The sequence below is a fragment of the Arachis stenosperma genome, chromosome 5 (genome assembly GCF_014773155.1).
Source record: "Arachis stenosperma cultivar V10309 chromosome 5, arast.V10309.gnm1.PFL2, whole genome shotgun sequence".
Lineage (NCBI taxonomy): Eukaryota > Viridiplantae > Streptophyta > Magnoliopsida > Fabales > Fabaceae > Arachis > Arachis stenosperma.
In genome coordinates, this window is record NC_080381.1 from 13806942 (window position 1) to 13824781 (window position 17840).

General features: G+C 42.2%; 4 protein-coding genes across 4 annotated transcripts; 3 read left to right on the forward strand and 1 right to left on the reverse strand.

Annotated features, from left to right (window-relative positions):
• Nucleotides 1–1271: 1271 nt before the first annotated feature.
• On the forward strand, nucleotides 1272–4557 carry LOC130979478 (uncharacterized). The gene is made up of 6 exons (XM_057902929.1): nucleotides 1272–1530; nucleotides 1599–1682; nucleotides 1797–1878; nucleotides 2467–2555; nucleotides 3405–3516; nucleotides 3809–4557. The coding sequence occupies exons 1-6, from the start codon at nucleotides 1504–1506 to the stop codon at nucleotides 4030–4032; spliced, it is 618 nt and encodes a 205-aa protein (XP_057758912.1). The 5' UTR covers nucleotides 1272–1503; the 3' UTR covers nucleotides 4033–4557.
• Nucleotides 4558–5331: 774 nt separating this feature from the next.
• On the reverse strand, nucleotides 5332–6933 carry LOC130983029 (GDP-mannose 4,6 dehydratase 1). The gene has a single exon (XM_057907197.1). The coding sequence runs from the start codon at nucleotides 6744–6746 to the stop codon at nucleotides 5646–5648; it is 1101 nt and encodes a 366-aa protein (XP_057763180.1). The 5' UTR covers nucleotides 6747–6933; the 3' UTR covers nucleotides 5332–5645.
• Nucleotides 6934–9741: 2808 nt separating this feature from the next.
• LOC130980451 (uncharacterized) lies at nucleotides 9742–10554 on the forward strand. The gene has a single exon (XM_057904131.1). It carries the CDS (start codon nucleotides 9742–9744, stop codon nucleotides 10552–10554), a length of 813 nt encoding a protein of 270 aa, XP_057760114.1.
• A 3515-nt stretch (nucleotides 10555–14069) lies between these two features.
• On the forward strand, nucleotides 14070–15581 carry LOC130980453 (uncharacterized). Its single transcript, XM_057904132.1, has 2 exons — nucleotides 14070–14408; nucleotides 15180–15581. Exons 1-2 carry the CDS (start codon nucleotides 14070–14072, stop codon nucleotides 15579–15581), a joined length of 741 nt encoding a protein of 246 aa, XP_057760115.1.
• Nucleotides 15582–17840: the final 2259 nt, after the last annotated feature.

The following is a 17840-nucleotide window of genomic DNA, read 5'->3' on the forward strand; positions in this document are numbered from 1 at the left end:
AGCATCATAATGTAAGCCCGTGCATATATGCGTAGATATCCTCCGTAGCATCATCTGGCAGCACCCTGAACCTCTCATAAAACCAAGTGAAGTGGACTGTAAACTGCTTTACCTTATTCTGTGGTGGCAGCTCGCCAAACAGCTCCTCAAACCACTTTCACGCCAGTCTGCCTTCTTCCATAAACTTCTTAAAATTAGTAAGGCATCCGGATATAGGTAGACCATCCACGGGCAGGCCCAACTAGTATGCAACATCCTGCAGCATGATAGTGCACTCTCCAAAGGGCATATGAAAGGTATGAGTCTCAGGATGCCACCGCTCAATGAAAGCATGACCAATGGCTTGTCTAACTAGAACCACCTGGCGTTGAGCCTCGCCAGGTAGTATAAACCGGCCCTCTCCAGTAACAGTATGATCCTGTCGTGCAGAGGCATGTTCTGCTGCCTCCGAACACTATATATACACCTAGTCGGCTGCAGAATGTCACAGAATAAACCAAACATATAAAAAAACCCAATAGTAATTTTAAAGTTTAGACTGCTAACATACAATTTTAAAGTTCAGACTGCTAACATACACTGCTAATTTAAATATTATATTTTTCGATTAAAATAATAATTTAAATCTAAATTAGGATATATTAACTAACAATAACTAAATTAAAAATAACAAAAATAACATAAATTACGAAAAATAATTAAAATAATAATTTAACTAACAATATTATACAAAATACATTAACTGAAAATTATGATGCTAACCTCTTCGTGTATGCTCTCGGCCACGTGCGCAACGTCGTTGAGCCTGTATAGACTGCCTGCCTCTGCCATGGTCCCGGCTCCAATCTCAACTTAAATAAACCACTATTCTCTCTACTCCTCTCTCTAAAAACCAACACTTTTCTCTCTAGAATAGTTTTTCTTCCCGCACAAATGTAATCCGCGAGATCCCTCCAGCCTATTTATAGTAATGCATAAACCGCTACACCCCTATCGCGATTTATGCACAACTCACGCCAACACACGTAAACCGCGACACCCCTATAACAAATTACGTGTATTGTATAAACCATGGGACCCCTGTCACAGTTTACATAGATTATGCAAAAAATACATTTTGATATCCATTTTTCATTTTATGCATTCTGGTAAAATTAGTTTGCATTCTATTTATATTAGTAAATTGTCCTATTTTCTCCTCTCCTTTACAAATATTCTAAAAGGTAAAAGATAACTAGACGTACCATTAGAATAACTGCAAAACTCCCCACCCCCACCCTTTCCAAAAATTAAAAAACCAAACAACGATAAAAAAGATGGAGAATGGCTCCGCAAGCATGAGGAGCGAGATCGTCAAGAAAAGAAGCAGGAGCTGAGTTCCAACTGATGAAATTGAAGGTTTTACTGCTTTATCTGCGACAGCTTTGAGAGTGCGAGAGCTCACCACGTTTCGAATTTCGATATTTTGAGCTCGATTCAACACACCATTCCCAATTTCAAAACATGGGTGCTTCAGAGTCTACTCTACAAGTATAATTCTTTCTTATATTAAATTCTATGTTGTTTTTGTTTGCTTTATTAATTTGTTATGGCTGAAGGCACCGGGTGACAAAATCACCACCGTAACTGAGCGATCCGCAGCCTCTGACCCCATCTTGGACAAGCTCAAATCCCTCAAACTGGTATGTAGTACGTTCTTTGTTTTTGTTAGTAATTAATAAGAACACCAGGTGTTTGATTATTTGTTTCTTGTGTTTTTTTATCCTTCCCTTAACTTTATTGTTCCTGTATTGTAGACATCGCCCATTCTAACGTCTCCCCCAACAGAGGGTACCTTGACTGAGATCTTGGTGAGAAGGCCTTCCTCCTCAGTTCCAGGTAAGCATCTCCTATGCCTTAATCATTCTACTTTCCCCCCAATATGTTCATACATATCATATATACTTCGGTTGCAACTGATTAATCCTCAAAAATCAAAACTGAAAACTCAAATAAATTGTTTTTTGGTGAATTATTACTTAATATGTTACTTGCAGAATATATGACCTATGATAAAGGTTTTGGATACTGTAACTTTAAGCCAAACTGATTGTAGAATAAGCAACGATACTCAATCCCTTACTGTTGCTTATCTGCCAAGGCTAAAGCTATAAACCCTTCAGTTTCTCTTTAAAATCCTTACCCCTTGTTTCCTTTCCATACTTCAATTAATAAAGGCTGACGGCATAGATATCTCTATATGTCATGCTAGATTGCAAAATTGAAATTGCTGAATGGAATGCCCTCCACTCATTGATGTGAGAGAGAGCCCTCTGTTCCTTTCTTATGGTTCTATTGGTTTTATGAAATACTTTGATGTGAGTAAGATTCAGGTTTTTCAGCTTCGCTTAAGAAGGTTGGCTCGTTTCATGGTCGCAGCCCTCTTAAAGCAAATACTTAGCGGCTCTCTTTTTATGGTTGAAACAGCTATAGTGAATCCAAAGGTTATACTGGAGCTCTTCTCAATCTATCGTGAGTGGCAAGAGGAAAAGGCTGAAAAAATCAGCAAAAGACAGGTCTGTTCAATAAATGCATGATTTCTAGTTTTTAACATAATATGTCGGTTCAAGAAATGTAATCTTGGTGTGGTGTTTTGGGAATGCCAGTTACAATGGTATGGTGATAATTTGTCAAGACCTCAATTTTTTGGCTGTATAATGCTGCATGAAATGGGAAATTGCTTCATATCTTCAATAATGGTAAAATGTCATGATGTAAAGTTTATTGATAGCATCTCATAAGTTTTGAAACTTGAAGAATTGCCTGCAAAGTCACTCATAGAGTTCAACCATAGTGAAATCCTAATACATTAGCTAGAACTAGACTGTTTCAACCTTCCACACTGATTAAAAGGATTTGTAATTTTGTATACCTTTTTAACTATTTCAATATGAAAATATTGGTGGTGAATGATCATGAAAAAGTTATCTCCTATCATTAGTTTGACTTTTGTAGGCAGGAGATTCTGAATGGTGATGCTAATTCTTTGTTTAGTTTAGTGAATTGAAGTATGTTTGGAGAGGAAAAATTGACAAAAATAAATAAATAAAATGATGAATAGTAGGGAACCCTTACATGGTGATAACTGCCGGCTTAATGTGTCTAATGTACATATGCAGTGGACATGATTATCAAATTCAAAATAAGTTACCAAGTAGGATGAATCTTTATCGGAATGTGAAACTCCTATTTTCTGGCTACCCCTTGATCATTTTTTTTGTTGTTTCTATATTATGTTGTTTCGACTATCATTGTATTGTTGCCACTTAGGAAACTTGACTTGTATTCCTTCATTATGACTTATAAAAGCAATGAGATATTCCTGTTATCCTGTACATGCAGAAAATTGACACAAATCCTTGCAGGAGGAGATAGAAAACAAAATAGAAGTCGCAGATGCTCTGGCAATCAAACTTCTTCAGAGATATAACTACTCCATGTCCACAATGAGGACTACTTCACAGCATCTATCGGGAGGTAATTATTAACACACTTGTTTTAATAATGTGTGCAATCAAGGTCTTTATAACTTTGTAGGCGCAGTGAGTAAAACTGTAAAAATCTGTGACAGATGGTTTCAGAATCTGTTAACTTGAAAGAGAAGATTCCTTCTTTCAATGGTCTTAGGCTCATAGAACTTTAGAAGGCTCACCAAATCATAATATCCTGACCATGTTTATACTTTGATGTAGTCATGATTGTTGAACCACTTATTAGTGGATGATTACCACCATATATTTTTCCGGCTTACCATTGTTTGTGCATTCAGTTCATTCACTTCAGGTGGAAATTGGTGAGCTCAAAGGAAGGTTGACTGAAGTTATCAATAACTGCGACGCATTGTGCAAGAGGATTGCAGCAGAGGGCCCAGAATCTCTCCGATCTTCTGTCAAGCCCTTCGCATTTTCTACAGTTGACAAAGATAAAAACTTAGCCTCACCCTCTAGTTTGCCAACAGTTTCAGAAACAAATTCACCTTCTACTGATGCATAGTTAGATCAACAGGTTTGGTTCTTGTCCATATATTCAGAGGGCTCCATGCTTGTTATTGAATCTGAGGTAGTTTGGAACTTGAAGGGATCACATTCACATGGTCGTCTATTAATATTGTGTATAGAGGTTTTCATTTAATTGAGATCTAATACGTGGCAACCTTTGGAGCTTTCCAGCGATGTTACAATGCTTCAACAAAGGGAGATTTGTTCCCTATCACTGACATGACATGTGCAGTCTTTTTTTCGGAGGAAAAAAGAGGAGAAAAAATAAAGAGAAGAGGGGGGGGGGGGGGGGGGGGGTGTTGAGGTGTTGGTTTCGATTGCTAAATTGAGACTGTGTTGATTCAAACAATGAGACGTGATATCAACGTTTTCGTCCATTGGCTAGGGATTTAAAATATCGTTTTTGACATCAACTGTTTTAAGATGCTTGTTAGTTTTTTTTTATAAGTAATTTTACACAAAATTCATGTATTCTTATGCACTCATTACAGAGAAAACAGAGAAAAAGAAAACCTTAAAATATTAGGGTGCCTTTGTTTTGCATTTTCATTTTCTGTTTTCATTTTTTATTGTTTTCACTTTTTCATTCATAAAATCCAAAAAACAAAAAACACTGAAAATGAAAAAACCAAATACAACCTAACAGTGTTGTTTTCCATATTTGATTGGTATAAAATGTGGTAACCTCAACTGCAACATGTGCACATGGCCACTTTCTTTGTGATACACTTTGCTAACGGCGTTCACAGTCATTTTTTTCTTGTCGACGGGCGCAATGATGTTTCACATGAAGTTGTATTATATCGGGCATGCAAAATTGTAGTTAATATGTTGTTGATATAATTGTCTTATAAAATCAAAAGAATAGACACAGCCAACAGTGGGGGAAAAGACATGAAAGGAGTACACGAGAAAATTGGATCAAACACACATGAATCATGCAGAGCATTGTCTCCGGATGCAGATTACGGATATGATGATCCCTAGTCATATAGTAATAGATTACAGAAACGAATCATGCAGATTACATATGAAGTGTGACGGAAGATATTCCAAGTGAAAGATAACTTCCAACACTAACCGAATGCTCCCAGTCCCATCGATCTAGGATCCAGCCAAAGTAATAAGGACAGAGCTTTAGCTCTTTTTTATTGACTATAGACAGACAAATTAATTCAAATGACGAAATCGTGCAGTAAAACGAAGATCCAGGTAGAATCTATTTCAGTACTAATTATTGACTAATAGTAGAGCATCCTGAGGCCTACAGTAGATGAAAGCAAAGTAACGAAAGTATGAGAAAAGGAGCATTGGATAGAATGAATTGAATTCGAGGGGGTTACACGTTACAGCGATATTATATCAAGCAATGCACTTCTTACAACAGTAAGACAACCCCAAAACCAAAACGTACTCATAGATTTATAAACTCTCTTAAGCTATGATGATGAAATTGAATCATTTAACAAGAACAGAATTATATGACTAAAACAGAGAAAAAAAAAAGTTCCTTAAATTAAATTAAATTTGTGGCAATATTGATCTAAACTGAAAACAAAACCAAAAAAGAAAAAAAATTGGAAGAAAGGGAGTAGGGAGTGTAGCAGATCAAGGTTGTTGCTGAGCATCAATGTAGCCAGCATCAACAAGAACCTTCTCCTTCTTAGCCAACTCAACATCCTGATCGACCATCATCTTGACGAGCTGCTCAAAGCCCACCCTGGGCTTCCACCCAAGCACCTTCTTGGCCTTTGTAGCATCACCCTTGAGGTTATCCACCTCAGTGGGCCTAAAATACCTCTTGTCAATAGCAACATGGTCCCTCCAATTCAGGCCCACATGACCGAACGCCACCTCCAGGAACTCTTCGACGGTGTGAGACTCCTCCGTGGCCACCACATAGTCGTCGGGCTTCTCCTGCTGCAGCATCAGCCACATAGCCTCCACGTAATCCCCGGCGAAACCCCAATCCCTAGAAGCCTGAAGATTCCCCAAGAAGAGCTTTCTCTGAAGCCCGATCTTGATCCGGCCCACGGCCCGCGTGATCTTGCGCGTCACAAAATTCTCACCTCTGCGAGGAGACTCGTGGTTAAAGAGGATGCCGTTGCAGGCGAAGATCCCGTAGGCCTCGCGGTAATTGACGGTGTACCAGTGCGCCGCGCACTTGGATGCAGCGTAAGGGGATCTCGGGTGAAACGGTGTGGTCTCGTCCTGAGGGGGTGGTGTAGACCCGAACATCTCCGAGGATCCCGCCTGGTAATACCGGATGTGCGAGCGCCCGGTGGCGGAGATGTGGGAGCGCACGGCCTCCAGAAGGCGGAGGGCCCCGGTGGCGACGACGTCGGCGGTGTAGTCGGGGATCTCGAAGGAGACTGCGACGTGGGACTGGGCGGCGAGGTTGTAGACCTCGTCGGGGAGGATGGTGTCGAGCCATCGGCGGAGGGAGGAGGCGTCGGAGAGGTCGGCGTAGTGGAGCTTCATGCGTGCTTTGTGGGCGTTGTGTGGGTCCACGTATATGTGCTCGATCCGCTGCGTGTTGAAGTTGGAGGAACGGCGGATGAGGCCGTGCACCTCGTAACCCTTCTCCATCAAGAATTCCGTCAGGTAGGAACCGTCCTGACCCGTGATTCCGGTTATCAGAGCCACCTTGCGTTGCGACGGCGGAGTGGCTTCGCCGTTGGGGGCGGATCCGGATCCGGTGGACGACATTGATGGAGAAGTGTGAGTGAGTGAGAGTGAAGATCTGGGGGAATGGAGAATATGAGTGAAAGAGAGTGCGAAGAAGATGGTAATTTATGGAGAATGGATAGAGAGAGAGAGAGAAAGGGAGAGACGCGGTTGTTTGTGTTTGACAGTGGGAGGTGGGGATATCAGAAATGGGAGTCAGAAGTTATTAATCCTGCTCATCCTCTGTAAAAGTCTTACTGTCCTCCGATGTTTTAATTGTAATTCATTCTTAACTCTTAAGCCTTTGATTGACAAACCAAAACAAAACAAATGAATACAAAATAGGCAGTACAAATTTAATTTTAAGCAAAATCCAATACAGTTTTCAATCATTTTTTTTTTCTGAGAATAAAAAAATTATGTCATTTGATCCATTTTTAATAATATTTGCTTCAATATTTTAAATATGAACAAATCTTTATTATCATATCCATTTTTAACTTTTTTTTATTTCATTAAATTATTTAGTTCAAGTCAATTTCTTATGTTAGATATCAATAGAATATATGAACAAATAAGTTTGTAGAGCAAATAATTATTTTTTATTATAAAAGATTTTGACACTGATAAAATTGACTACGAAAGATTTAAATAAGTTTAATAACCATCAAAGTTTATTTTTGTGTTTTGTTTTGATGAGTTCAGAGCGCTTTCCTAACATTTCGGTAGAAGAAATTGATCTTATGAAAAAAAACATTAAAAAAGTTAAAGCACGAGAAGAGGTGGACCCTGATCTCCCAAAAAACCTTATGATGATCGATGATGAAACCTAAACTACTATGAAAATTTCTTATAAAGAATTGTTACTGAAAGTTCTAGGCAATGGAATGGATGATATTAAAGATCTTTCGGAAGACATTGAAGAAGACTAACCTAACCTTGAGGACAAGTGGTACAAATTAAAAGGGACAAAGAGTGTCGAAGATGACTCTGTTAGGGATACTGCTTGTGACCCTTGTCCAATCATTCAAGTTACAAATGATGACTTTCATAAATGACGTAAACCATGACACGCTGCTCTCATGGTCAAAGTTCTTGGAAAGTGAGAGGGTTTGGAATTTATGAAACAACACCTCAATAGAGATTGGGTAAAGAAAGATAAGATTAACATCATTGATATGGGTCGTGTTTACTTTTTGATTCATTTTTTATATCAAGAAGACTACTGCCATGTGTTACTGGATGGTCCGTGAATGATTGTTGGGAAATATTTTATAGTGCAAAGGAGGAGACTTTTTTTTCTGTCCTTTGAGAATCAAGTGAAGAAGATCGAAACTCGAATTCGTATCCTTAACTTGCACATTGAACTATATAACCATCATTTTTTTGGCATGTTGGATCCACTATTGGTACTATGCTAAAAATAGATTGCGCAACCTCTATTCACTATTGAAGAAAGTTTTCAAGAATATGTGTGGAGATTGATTTGTCAAAGAAGCTAATGGCGAAAATATCAGTCCTTGAAACTATTATCAACATTGAGTATCAGGAGTTACATCTCATCTGCTACATTAAGTATCAGGGATTACATCTCATCTGATTCAATCATGGCAAATATGGTTGTTGATCGGAGAAATGCAGTGAACCACCAGAGGATAGTGGGCTTAACAAGGAGGTCGAAACTGCCGGCAAAATGGGGGTAGAATAGGGGTAATCATGATCCATGAATTATTACTAATCCTAGCAAGAATCAAGGAGCCCAGAACCACTCAACCATTAGCAAATATTCTCAAGACCCCCCAAACTTTGGATCGTGGATGATGGTCAAACGCTCTAATAGAAGAAAGTCTGATAAGGGTGCAATTAATAGCAAGGACTTACTTATTAGAGATAATGACCAAGCTAGTTTGGAAAGAAATAATTCTAATAAAGAAGTTGTTCATACCCTTACCTAACACTAAGGCCCAAGACCAAATAAGACAAAGAGGCCCAATCCATAGATTAGCCTCCCCACGCAACCGACCTCCGTCCAAGAGGTTGGATTCTACGAAGACTCCACTAAAAGGAAGTCGGGAGTCAGATTAGGTGGCAGGTAACACTTGTTCAAATAAGTAACTGTCCCTAAAATCTCTCAACCCACTTTCAGGAGTCAAATCTCAACCTCCCTAAGATAAAGGGACGGTTATCCTCCTTAAAAGGTGGAACCACTCCAACGATGGTTATGGGTTCACCCCTATAAGTACACTAACAACCCTTAGGTATCTCTAAGTTCCCATACACTCTAAACCTGTTTAGACCTTTGCTGACTTAGGCATTGGAGTGTCTTTGCAGGTACCACCTCCCATTCTTCCATACACACAAGTCGGACGAAGGTCTCGAACGCGAGACCAAGCCTAAAGGCCTTCTTCCCAAGACGATTGGGCCAACCTTGCCAGTCCAGTCCATCAATCTCCGGTTACCCAATGTAACATTGGTGCCGTTGCCGGGGACCTGAGAGATCATCATTCAATGGCGGACAACTCACCCGAAGATGGCCACGCCATGACCGATTCAGAACAAAAAAATCTGAACACAGGAAACAATGAGGCGGACATGACCTTCCACCAGGAAGCGAATGACCAACAAAAAGAGGGTACCTATGGGATAAAAAAACCCAAAGGTAAATTCCTCTGAAGGGCGTGAATCTGGAAAGGAATGACTGCCCCATGCAGCCGAACTAATGGGATTGGTCAACGGCCACCAGGGACGTCTGGAGCAGCTAGAACAGGAATTACAGCGACAACGAGAGGCGGAAAGGAACCTAAGGGAAGAAATAGAGCGACGAAAAGAGTTAGAAGAAAAACTCTTGAGGCTAGAATCTTCCCTTAAGTACCAGAACCCTCGCAGTGACCGAGAAGATTCACCCTTAAGGGAGGACGATCCGTTTAGTGAGGACATAATGAGGGCAAAAGTTCCTAGGAACTTCAAGAGCCCTGATATGGACCTCTATGACGGGACCACGGATCCAAAGCATCATCTGAGCAACTTCAAGAGTCGGATGTACCTGGCCAACGCTTCTGATGCCACTCGCTGCAAAGCCTTTCCGACCACCTTGACGAAAGCAGCGATGAAGTGGTTCGATAGCCTCCCTCCAAGGTCGGTCACGAGCTTCGACGACCTCTCGCGGAAATTCCTGATGCGATTCTCTATACAGAAAGACAAGGTAAAGCACGCACCAAGCCTCCTGGGTGTGAAACAAGAGGTCGGAGAACCTTTGAGAAGCATGGAAAGGTTCAACAAAGCGTGCTTGAAAATTCAAGACTTGCCCACAGAGGCAGTAATCATGGGCCTAGTAAATGGGCTCAGGGAAGGCTCTTTCTCCCAGTCCATATCAAAAAGGCACCCTACCTCCCTAAACGATGTACAGGAAAGAGCTGAAAAGTACATCAACATGGAGGAAAATGCTAGACTACGAGAGTCGAATTGGCGGCCTGGACACTCTCACCTGTCGAAAGAAAAAGAGAGAGAATCCAAGAAGAAAGAGGAGATTGGCATGGAAAAGCCAAGGAGATATCACTCTTACACTCCTCTGAAAGTCTCCCTAGTCGATGTGTATAGTGAAATTTGCCACACTGAAAGGCTTCCACCCCCTAGGCCCATCAAGAACAAAAAGGGGGGAAGTCGCAGCGACTATTGCGAATACCACAAAATGTACGGCCATCCTACAAACGACTGTTACGACCTCAAAAATGTGATAGAAAAGTTGGCCAGAGAAGGTCGGCTCGACAGATATCTCGTAGAAAGGTCGGACAATCACGGAAAAAGGAAGCGAGAGGACAGTGATCGAAGAGACCCACCACCACAGACCTAGAGAGACATGTACACATGATCTCAGGAGGGTTCGGAGGAGGAGGGCTCACCAAGTCATCTCGCAAGAGACATCTAAAGCAGGTCTATCAAGTCGGGAACAAGACTCCCGATCTCCCAACCATCTCGTTCACCAAAGAGGATGGGCAAGGGATCATGCCCGGGCATGACGACCCGGTGGTGATAACCATGATCTTGGCGAATGCCAACCTCCACAGAACCTTGGTGGACCAAGGGAGTTCGGCTGACATCCTCTTTAAACCCGTATTCGACAAGTTAGGGTTGGATGAAAGGGAGCTAAAAGCTTACCCGAACACCCTGTATGGACTAGAAGACATGCCAATAAAGCCACTGGGATACATCCCCCTCCACACGACCTTCGAAAAGGGGAAAAATTCCAAAACTCTGAGCATAGACTTTATCGTCATCGATGTCGGATCGGCGTATAATGCCTTGATTGGCAGGACTACGCTAAATCGGATCGGAGCGGTGGTGTCAACCCCTCATCTTTGCATGAAATTCCCAACACCTAAGGGAATAGCAACGGTACGGGAAGACCAGAAATTGGCAAGAAAATGCTACAACGAAAGCTTGAACCTCCGAGGAAAGAGCAAGGAAGTTCACACCATAGAGCTCGGGGGAATAAAAGCTAAAGAAGAGCTGCGGCCACAGCCGGGGGGAAGAACTGAAGAGGTTCAAATCGGAAAAGAGGATTGATAAACCCATATTTCATGAGATCTTTTGTGCTTAATTTGAGTGATTTATACAATCCCTCACCTACTTATTCACATTAATTGCATGGTTTTACTTTCCCTTCCTTATTATGTCATATTGTGAAAAACATGTTTCCTAAGCTTTGAAAATTAATTATTTTAATTACCTTTATTCCCATTCGATGCCGTGATTAGTGTGTTGAGTAGTTTCAGATTTTCTAAGGCAGAATGACTTAAAGAATGAAAAAGGAAACATACTAAAAGGAAAGGAGAAAGCAAAACGGAGCTTTAAGGAAACTGGTATCCACGCGATCGCATGGACGACGCGATCGCGTGCCAAGCACGAATCAGCAGCAACGCGACCGCATGACTGACGCGACCGTGCGCCTTAAGCAGAACGCACATGACGCGGTCGCATGACTGACGCGATCGCGTGGCAAGGAAAAGCTCCGAATGACGCGACCGCGTGACCCACGCGGACGCGTGACAGAGGCCACGCACCAGAAATTGCAGAAAACGCTCATAACGAGTTTTGAGGCCCTTTTTAGCCCAAATCCAAGTCCAGAAGGCATAGACCAGAGGTTAAGAAGTGGGGGAAAGCATCCATTTGGAGAGCTCGCCAATTTCTAGTTTTCTATGATTTAGATTTAGTCTAGAGAGAGATTTTCTCTCTCTCTTAGGATTTAGGACTTCTTCTTGTTTTGGGAGTAACTCTGGATCCAGGTTTAAATGTTCTTTTATTTTAGTTCTACAATTATTTATTCCAACATTTGAATTGATTATTATAATTTGATTTATGAATTATTCCATGTTACAGATTGTTATTTGAATTAATGATAATTGAGGTATTTTCAGTCTATGATTGTTCTCTTTGATTTAAGTTGCCATTGCTTCCCATCTAAGGATATTTTTATTATTTCAGCAATTTTACTTTTTTTCCCTTTTGGTTCTGGTTAAGAATTCAGTAACTCAACAGTTATTAAACTCAACATAATTGATAATCGTTATCTCGCTAATTGAGCTGAACTTAAATAATCCCAACCTTTTCTTAAGAAATAATTAGGATTCAAAGGTCAATTTAATTAGTCCCTTGACTTTCCTTTGCCCTGGTAAAGGTTGACCAAGTGGAATTAAGATACAACTTTCATTATTGTTGAGAGGGATAGCTAAGTTGGACTTCTAATTTCCCTTATCTTGCCAAAACTTGTTTTACAGTTATTATTTATTTTTAATTGCCATTTAATTCACTCGTCATTTAAATCACTTGCTTCTCACCTTCTAAACCCCGATTACAACCTTTATAACCAATAATAAGAACATACTTCCTCGCAGTTCCTTGAGAAGACGACCCGAGGTTTAAATACTCAGTTATCAATTTTAAAGGGGTTTGTTACTTGTGACAACCAAAACGTTTGTACGAAGGGATTTCTGTTTGTTTAGAGACTATATCTACAATGCGACTGTTTTTTATGAAATTCTTTACTGGCAAAAATTCCGTCATCAAGGATGGAAAAAATATCAACATAGGAGCCAGTCTAGATGGAGATTTGAAACAGAGGCTGATAAAGCTCCTGCGAGATAATTCCGACCTCTTCGCTTGGAAAGCTTCCGACATGCCAGGGATAGACCCTCAGCTCATGTCCCACAAGCTTTCAGTACACCCCGGATCACGACCCGTACAGCAGCGCAGGCGCAAGCTCGGAACAGAACGAGCTCAGGTGGTGGAGGAGCAAGTACAAGCCCTCTTGGAGCCCGACTTCATCCGAGAGGTCAAGTATCCGGCATGGCTAGCAAATGTAGTGCTAGTAAAAAAGCAAAACGGCAAGTGGAGGATGTGCGTCGACTACACCGACCTGAACAAGGCATGCCCCAAAAACCCATATCCACTTCCCAGTATTGACACCCTGTAGATGTGAGCTCAGGGTATCAGTACTTGTCATAAATGGACGCTTACTCGGGATACAACCAAATTCTGATGTATAAGCTGGATGAGAAAAAAACTTTATTCGTCACACCTAGAGCAAACTACTGCTATGTGGTAATGCCTTTTGGATTAAAAAATGCTGGGACCACATATCAAAGGTTGATGAATAAAGTGGTTGCTCCCCACCTCGAGAACTTAATGGAGGTCTACGTAGATGACATGCTGGTGAAAACCAAGGAGGAGACCGACCTCTTGACAGATCTCTCACAAGTTTTCAACACCGTAAGGTTACATGGGATGAGACTAAATCCCACAAAATGTACCTTCGCAGTGGAGGCGGGAAAGTTTCTAGGGTTCATACTAACACAAAGAGGGATCGAAGCAAACCCCGAAAAGTGCAAAGCTATTCTAGAAATGAAAAGCCCGACTTGTCTAAGGGAGGTCCAACAATTGAATGGCCGACTCGCTACCCTTTCCAGATTCCTGGCGGGATCGGCACTAAGATCCTTTCCACTATTCTCTCTACTAAGAAAAGGATGCCAGTTTGAATGGACTCCAGAATGCGAAGAAGCATTCCAAGAGTTTAAAAGGTTTTTGAGCCAGCCTCCAATTTTGACCCAACCCATAGTCGGGGAAGAGCTCGTCCTGTATCTGTCAGTAGCAGACAGAGCTATAGCATCAGCTCTAATACGGGAAGATGAGGTCGAGCAGCATCCTGTGTACTTCACCAGCAAAGTTTTATAAGGCCCTGAACTAAAGTATCAAAAACTTGAAAAGTTTGCATACTCCTTAGTAGTAGCCTCACGCCGATTACGGCCGTATTTCCAAGCGCACACGATAAAAGTCCGAACGAACCAGCCCATGAAACAGATCTTCCAGAAGATGGATATTGCGGGCAGAATGGTTCAATGGGCAATTGAGCTCTCCGAATTTGACCTGAAATACGAATCCCGGACGGCAATAAAAGCCCAATGCCTCACCGACTTCCTAGCAGAATACGCTGGAGATCAAGAGAAAAAGTCCACTACATGGGAATTATATGTAGATAGGTCCTCCAACAAGGTTGGAAGCAGTGTAGGCATAATACTGGTCAGCGAAGGGGGAACGCAAATAGAAGTCTCCCTCAAGTTCGAGTTCCTAGCTTCCAACAATCAGGCAGAATATGAAGCCTTGATTGCAGGGTTAAAGCTGGCAGTGGAAGTTGGCGCCACCAAAGTAATGGTATTCAGTGATTCTCAGGTGGTGACTTCCTAAATAAACGGAGAGTATCAGGCCAAAGATCCCAACATGAAAAGGTACTTGGACAAAACCTTGGACCATCTTAGGCGCTTTGAGGAGACTGAGGTGAAGCATATAACTCGGGACCTCAACAGTAGGGCAGATGCCCTCTCCAAGCTTGCAAGTACCAAACCAGGAGGGAACAACAGAAGCCTAATCCAAGAAACTCTTCCCGAGCCCTCCGTGGTCAAAACGGAGGCTGTTCAAAATGTCTTTGAAATCGCCGGGTTAGATCTCGGGTGGATGAAGCCCTTAGTCGAATACCTGAAATTCGACATCCTCCCCAAAGAGGAAAAAGAGGCCAAAAAGATCCGGAGGGAAGCACAAAACTACACGCTGGTGAAAAATATCCTCTATAAAAGGGGAATATCAACACCACTACTAAAGTGCGTCCCGACCTCAAAGACAACCGAGGTGCTAGAGGAGGTGCACAATGAAATCTGCAAGAACCATCTTGGGGCAAGGTCGTTAGCCAGAAAGGTAATCCGAGCTGGGTTCTACTGGCCGGCCTTACAAAAAGATTCCACAGAATTTGTGAAAAAGTGCCAACCATGCCAAATGCATGCAAACTTCCATGTAGCTCCTCCAGAGGAGCTCATTAGTATAACTTCCCCATGGCCTTTCGCAAAATGGGGGTTGGACTTGCTAGGACCATTCCCCCAAGCGCCGGGGTAAGTAAAGTATCTAATAGTAGGAGTGAATTATTTCACAAAGTGGATAGAAGCAGAACCATTGGCTACCATCACCGCTCAGAGAAGTCAAAAGTTCCTCTACAAGAACATTATCACCAGATATGGAGTACCTCACTCCATCACTACCGATAATGGCACTCAGTTCACCGATTCAATCTTAAAAAACCTGGTGGCCAGCATGAAAATCAAACATCAGTTTACATCGGTGGAACATCCACAAGCAAATGGACAAGCCGAGGCAGCAAACAAGGTCATACTGGCAGGGTTGAAGAAAAGGTTGCAGGACGTAAAGGGAGCCTGTGCCGAGGAGCTCCCACAAGTACTTTGGGCTTATCGGACCACACCTCAGTCTGCCACAGGGGAAACGTCCTTCCGACTTGCTTATGGCATAGAAGCCATGATACCAGTCGAAATCAACGAGTAGAGTCCAAGGGTGAGCTTCTACGACGAGATTGGAAATATACAGGGGCACAAAGAAGAACTTGAGCTACTCCCTTAAGTCCGAGAACAAGCCCACATCAGAGAAGCAGCATTGAAACAAAGGATGAAAAACAGATATAACAAAAAGGTCATTCGAAGAAGCTTCGCCCCAGACGATTTGGTTTTGATCAGAAACGACAAAGGAGTCAACAAGTCGGGGGAAGAAAAGCTCGCTGCCAATTGGAAAGGACCATACAAAATTAAAGAGGTCTTAGGAAAATGCTACTATAAAGTGACCGACCTCAGCAGCACTGAGCTACCTAGGTCGTGGCATGCTTGTAATATGAAAAGGTACTATAGTTAAAAACGAACCCCACTCCCTGATGTACTCTTTTCCCAACTTCATGGTTTTTTTCCCAAAGAAAGGGTTTTTCCTAAAGCGGGGTTTTTAATGAGGCATCAAAGTGGGAGGCTAAGGGACAACAAAATTGTCGAAGCCCTTAGCAGCAAAAAAAGTACCTTTACAAATAAATAAAGATCTTTATCTTTCAATATCTCTTTACAAATTCCTTTCAATATTTTCACTATCTCCACGAAACACGCCGACTTAAGCTCGACAAAACGTGAAAATCCCATGAACCGACCTGGATGGTTGTCAGGATAAAACGACGAGGTACAAGTCGGCGTAAAGAGGTTATAAAAGCTGAACATGTAATAACTCGGAGGCCAGCCGACCTATGAGTCGGAGAATCCGAGAAGAAATGAAATGCGTCGCGAGAATAACCTAAGTTACGGAAACTCAATAAAAAAGAATTGAGTACACGGAATATCAAAAAGAGATAAGAAAACCCATCGAAAAACCAAAGACGGAAAATTGTCCCCAAGTCTTAAGAAAAACTTAGACAAAGGACGGCCGACAAAGGTAAGAGTTTTCCAAAAAGCAAAGGGTTTTTTCGACGAAAAGAAAAAGATCAAAACAAGGTTTTGAAAAGCCCAAAAAGCATGCAGGTCAACAAAAATATAGCCTAAAACCCTTATCCAAAAAAGGGTATTTTTAAATTTTGTTTACGGCCACAAAGGGCCAGAAAATGTTAGAGAGCAACCACCACAATAAAACATAAAAATTGTTCAAAAAAATGAGGGACCCACAGGCCGGGTCCCCATATAGCCATCACAAATTAACTGGAAGATCATCGCCAGAGCCAGGAAGAAGAGCAATCGGAGCACCATTAGGACTAGGAGGGGAAGTTAGAGCAGCACCAGCAAAGGGCGGGGCAGAAGGATCGGGACCCTTCTCGGAAGCCTTCGAGGAACTCGGGACATCTCCTGGTCGGGGAGGGGACACTATTATCCTCTGGCCCCGAGTTTTTAACTCGAACTCAGACACAGGTCGGGGAGGAAAAACAATAGCCCCATCAATTACGACCTTATCAGGATCCAAAGGGGAGAGATCCAGGTCGGGAGCAATAACCCCGACTTGCTCCTTAAAGATCCTCTACGCCTCCTCGGCTCCCTCAGTAATGGAGTCCTCCAAATCCACATAAGCATCCCGAGCTCTTACCAAATCCTTTTTCACCTCCACAAGGTCTTGGAACAAGCTCGAATAGCTCTGCTCCACTTTCTCCCTCAGACCCTCTGCCATGGCACACCGGCCCATCAACTTCCTCTCCTCCTTCCGGAGATTATCCCCCTCCTCCTTCAACCCGACGACCTCCTCCTTCAAACTCTTCTCAGCCTCCTAATATAAAAGAATCATCCCCTCTAGCTCCTCAATCCTCAGGGATGAACCCAAAGAGCTGAGGGGAGTCTTCTCAAAAATATCAAAAGCTTAGTGCACACCCCCGCCCTGACACTCCCTTGAACCAGAAGATTAAGGTGGTTTCGAACGGAAGCATCATCCATACTTATACGAGTATGAGGATAGATGTAATTCCGAACAAACTGAGGCGCATCAGACTTTGCCTCACCTTCAAAAGAAGAGCTAGACCCTAAAGTCTTGCGCTTCTTCAGCTCTGGTTTAGGGGAAGATCGAGGAGGAGGGGGAAGAGAAGAGGTGGAAGAGGATATGACAATAGGTCGGGATGGGGTCCCTAGGTTGTGAGGAGAAGGAGGAAGGCCAGCAGCCCTGGCACCACCAACTCTGGCACGGGACCTTGCCTTAGCCTCTTGGACTCTCTGGTAAGATTCTTTGGAATTCTTCTTCGCCATCTCTGCGAAAGCCATTAGGTAAAAAAGTCAATAAATAAGTCGGAGGAAACAACTC